The sequence below is a fragment of the Cottoperca gobio genome, chromosome 18 (assembly GCF_900634415.1).
Source record: "Cottoperca gobio chromosome 18, fCotGob3.1, whole genome shotgun sequence".
Taxonomy (NCBI): Eukaryota; Metazoa; Chordata; class Actinopteri; order Perciformes; family Bovichtidae; genus Cottoperca; species Cottoperca gobio.
This window is the reverse complement of record NC_041372.1, coordinates 12,252,375-12,257,693: the sequence shown is the minus strand read 5'-3', so window position 1 is coordinate 12,257,693 and position 5,319 is coordinate 12,252,375. Positions and strand designations below refer to the sequence as shown.

Here is a 5,319-nt window from a genome sequence, read left to right as displayed (position 1 = left end):
GACTGCGTGTGGAAAGAAACAAAAAAAGTATATATATTGAGAAAGAGGGTTCATGTAAGGGGAAACCCAGTGACCACAGGAAGCCAGCTTGAGCTCACTGGGTTGTGATGTATGAGTTGTTCCTCCTACATGACACAAGTATGCATGCCAGCTTTATAGAACAATGTTGACACTCCACCTGCTGCCCTGTGTGAAACAGCAACAATACAGCTCATTGGCATGATAATGTAGTACCTCATTGTGAAAGAGAAAAGGGTGAATATCACGGAGAGGAAATGTTGTGAAACTGATGGCGTAATTATGAGGAAGAGCAAGAAATGAACAGCACAAGAGATCATCATGAGAGTGAATAGGAGGAGAGAGGGGGAGGGGGGGATGTTCCAGTTAAGTGTCAAGATCTTGTTGATACATGATTGTTAAAGCATACTTCTGTCCGCTGCATTGTCTGCGCTCTTGCACCAGTCATCCGATCGCAGATTTACTGTATGTTCCTCTTTGCCCACAACCTGAATTGCGTAACAGAGTTGAGTTGTGTCACGTTGTCAGGAAAAGACGCTTCACTTCATTTAGTTCTTTTTATGTATTTCATTTTTTACTAAGCATGCTCACAGTAAAATATTAAGAAGATTCCAGTCCAGGAGTTTCTCTTTAAAGTTGCACCAATCAATACTTTCATATTAACAATAGATCAAATGACTGTGTGTAGTGTGAAAGGGGTCCCTCGTCAGGACAAACCCACAGAGAAATATCCCCAAAACTGCAGTTCCCAGCGGCTCTATGGAGAGTTTTAGCGTCTTTCAGCTCATTGTGTTGATTGGCAGCTGTTTTAAAGCACTCATAAACCCACTGTACACTACTTTCCCAGCACCAAACTCTCTTACACTGACTCTTTTAACTAAATGACTACGGGTACTCTCTGGCTCACCTCAACTTTATAAGGTGCTGATATGTCAATGTTGATTTTACAGCTGGTTCCACTGCCTAATCATCTAATCATGAAGCTTTAAAAACATACCAAACAATGTGGGAGAAGCATGCAAAGTGAACACATCAGAATATTATAAAAAAAATTAAGTAGCCTCAGTAAACTCTCAAATTGTGCTCGTCACTGAGGTATAACAATATTCATGGTTACCGCTCATTTTGACATTGCGGTGCTCCCGCCAGGCAAATAAAACATGGCACAGAAACATCTTGAAAAAAAAAAGATTCACTTTGATGAAGATTTACAGTAAATACTCCACAATTCTTCCTTATGAGATCGTTCAAAGCGGAGCAAGGCTCATATGTAATCAAAATATACAGTTTTAGGCACCAACTCAAACACAACAATGTCACTTTATGATGCATAAGGTTGCAAGCTGTTCCAGGATCATCATGCACAGTGTCATCCCTTTTCAAAGTTTGTCTTATTCGGATGAAGATTCATTTCATGCCGCTGAATCGTTCTTGAGTGGCGGGACCCAGCTGTGTACGATGAAGTTTTGGTGACTGGACGGAGATTTAAAGGCCTGAGTGGTTTAATTCCCCCACCAGAGGAGCAACACCAGCCTGACAAGCCTGCTGAATCTTGTGTCCTCTACTTACCGTTTTTTACTGGTTTGGTATTAGAGCTAGAGTCTGGATCTTTGTCCTTTAGCATTACAACATCTGCTTCTTTGTCTTTGTCGCGGCTGTTCTGGCTGTTCTGTCGGCTCTTCCTGGTGGCCGAGTCCAGCCCTGTGCCCTCAAACAAGCGGGCCATGAACGCCAGCCCTTCTCGTCGGATGTAGGACTTTCCCGCGAAGAAGTAGAGCACCGGGTTGGCACAGCTGCTCATGAAGGCGATGGAAGAGGTGACGGCTCGGCTTTTGTGCCATATTAAATTTAGTCTAGAGGGAGGAGAAGGGGAGAGCGTTTCATTAAAGATATTAAAAAATGCTGTCGGAGCAAAAGTCAGGCTCTTGCTCCACGCACACACCCAAGAGTGGTATTAGTCTGGAGTAAGAAACCATATAAATGTTGAAGAAGTGATGCATTAAATGACTCAATTTGAGTCTAAAAAACCTCCCAACTGTACACCATGTTAGCTATACAAAACAATGTGTTGTGCCATCACTTACGTGTCTTTTACGGGACCATCTTTACACAATGCCCATGTTACCTTAGGACAAAAAAAAGAAAAAGCTTAGTTAGCAGTGGAAACTTGATTAGCATCTCTTTGCACTTTTATTAAAGATATTAAACCTAACAAAAAGCTGTGTGTTTGACATACTTGCACCATGTTGACGATGTGGTATGGCAACCAAAAGAGGCAGAATGTCAACACTATGGCAAGGATGAGTTTCTCGCTGCGAATGCGACGCCGGAACTTGGTCTGTCTGATCCGCCGCAAGATGCAGATGTAGCTGACCACAATGACCCCATAGGGAATTAAAAAACCCAACACGAGTTCCAGCATGTACTGGAGGACCACCTGTGCGTGGAAGAGAAGATGAGAAAATAAAAGGTACATTCTAACATTCTGCATTACATGAAATCACATCAAAGGCAGCGAGAGGTAAGCGTCTGAAAATCCAGAGATGTCAATGTTTTAATGTTTCCTAGCTTAAACCTCTGCTTAAAGAGACAAGATGAGTTGATTTAGGGAGTTTATTGTAAAGATTCAAAGTAGAGTTTGGAGACAGCCTTCCCGTTTCTGTCACAAGTAAATAAAAATATCACTTAACTCTAAAGCTAAACCATTAAATAATAATACTTAATCAATACTCTCTTGCATGTTTGAGTCATGCACAGCTTCCCCCTGCTTCCAGTCTTTATGCTAAGCTAGGTCAATCATCTTCTGGCTTCTTTTTCCTCGTGGTTCTACAACACTACAGATCTCCTACTGAAGCCTTCGACTCAGCACTTCTACATATTTAGTGATCTGGACGGTGTTGGGCAACTTACTCATCCATTATCCATTAATGAGGTAATTAATGTCTGCTAATGACTAATTTCTATGATACTAAAACTCTTGTACACACACGTCAACCAACTTCTGATGATTTAATACATGTACGCCCACAAAATGTTATATTACTTCACCCGTAGGTGGCGCTACAGCAACATGGTAAAGCTAAACAGGTATCACTGTGGGTAAAGTGGTTATCAATCTGTGAACCCATAGGCTGTCGCTGTGATGATGATAAGCCGCTGGGAGCAAGGAGCAATATTGCCTCTTTTGCTCTGGTTGACTGGTTCACCTGCAAGCAACCTGCTCAAACGTGATTGGTCAATACTAGTCAGAGTACAAACAGAAATGCTTCGGACACCAGAATCTTGCTGCAGATCCTCAAGCATAAAGAAAACATATATTTTCTATTATTCAACTAACATTGAAAGGATTGTGCAGCCTTGGTGCAGAGCATGCAGGTTTTTATTCACTCACGTAGCGGTTTTCACTGTGGACTGGTTCGCACAACATGTTTTCCTTTTCTTTCTTCACATTTCTGAAGATCATTGCAGGAACAGAGGCGACCATCACCATCACCCACACCACCGACAGCACCCATAGCACAGTCTTCCGGCCGGTGATGAGAGTGACGTGCCGCGGCCACAGCACTGCCACCAGCCTGTAGATGCTCATGAGCATGATGAGCTGGATGGATGCGTACATGTTGACCAGACACAGGTAGAAGAGGATCTTACACATCACACTGCCAAACACCCACTTCTTCATAACCAGGTAGATGATGAAGAATGGGGTGAGGGCCATCAGAGAGCCATCGGCGATAGCCAGGTTGAGGATGAGGAGGGTGGTGACCGAATGCTTTCGGGCACGTGCCAGGACGCTCCAGATAATGAAGAGGTTGCCAGGGAAGCCCAACAGAAAGACTAGGCTCAGGATGAGGGCGCCTATAGTCGTGCCAGTGTTGGTATCCACAATGTTCTTATCTGTTAAATTGGAGGATGTGGTGTTATTCTGGGCCATTGTTGTTACCTGCCAAAGAGAGAATAATGGTGAATGTCGAATATGGAGGCATTTCTTACCTGGTACCAACCTGCAAAACTACTTTAACACATTTTATTAGTCAGATTTTCTGACTAATTATGAGCCTCACCTCTGAACCCGTCTTAATGTTTTATCTGGCACAGGCCTCCGTTTGTTAATACAAGTATTTCTGCAGGGAAGCGTAGGAGTATAACAGGTTTTAACTGGGATTCTTAATTCCTGAACAACGAGACCAGACAGGAGTGGAGAGCAACAGTTAATGTGTTGCTGTCAGTATTTGAGCAATCATTCATACATACATATAATTATATTAGAATATTTAGAAATACAATCAGTAGGGAAAATGAAATCATCAATCCAACTACAACATCAAAATACTTCACCATGTTTGTCTCTGACTAGTCGCTTCCTCGGGATCTGCTGTCAAGCATATCAGACAAAGTGATTTAAAAATAGGCAGCAGTACTCTATCATCTCTGATCCATAGCGCTCCATTGTTGTCCATCAATGAGCCACACTGTCGCTTGTTTTCGCCTGTCTGTAAGTGGACTACCACAACAAATGTGTATTCATCCACGGCTGGAAATAGTCCCCAACAAAAGAACTTTTTACTCCCGTTTGAATAAGTTTTCTAAAAAAAAAACTGCAATGCTCAGCTGTTTGAGGAAGTTAGCTGGCATTATTTAAAAAAGCAATCTCTAAGAAGAGTAATGTGCTTAGTTAGCTCTCAGCAGTGGATTACTAGAGGTCATTTATGCAGCTCAGAAAACGAATAACGCTCTTGTATTGATCCTACAGGAAGCTGCCAGGCAACATAATGTATTTAGCTTTTTCATGTTACTGGAAAAAGGTTTGCAGAAGTGACATGTCATCACTTGTTCGACATATCTTGACTATTAGTTTAGGAGCACACCCTTTAGGCTGACACTAAAACTATGCAATGTCAGTACTCCTGTGTGTATAATCAAATACACACACCCACATCTGCTGCTGCTTCTATAGCCTTCATTTGTATCATATGCAAGAACCTTATGAACTGTCTCTTCTTACTTTAATAAAAAAATAAAATAATTATAAGATAATAAGATAATTCTTTTAAGAATTTGGCACTGATTCTGTTTTTCTGGTAGCTAAAGACTATATGTGGCCATTTTTATTTTTTTTACTAAAGAGAGTAAAACATACACACACAATGCCAACAAAACAAAAGTAAAGATATTGTTCTTTATAATATATCATAATGTTTATGCTGATGATGTGACAGGTATTCATTTTTACATTTCTTCTTCTACCGCATGTGCACTTGCAAAAGTTGTCAAATTAAACATTGTTGGATAAAAGCATTT

The 5,319-nt window shown here is 41.3% G+C and overlaps 1 protein-coding gene across 1 annotated transcript; it reads right to left on the bottom strand.

The window, feature by feature from the left end:
• Window positions 1-1,514: 1,514 nt before the first annotated feature.
• LOC115023696 (leukotriene B4 receptor 1-like) lies at window positions 1,515-3,952 on the bottom strand. The gene is made up of 4 exons (XM_029454902.1): window positions 3,410-3,952; window positions 2,255-2,455; window positions 2,103-2,143; window positions 1,515-1,871 (listed from the first exon to the last, which is right to left on the bottom strand). Exons 1-4 carry the CDS (start codon window positions 3,950-3,952, stop codon window positions 1,580-1,582), a joined length of 1,077 nt encoding a protein of 358 aa, XP_029310762.1. The 3' UTR covers window positions 1,515-1,579.
• Window positions 3,953-5,319: the final 1,367 nt, after the last annotated feature.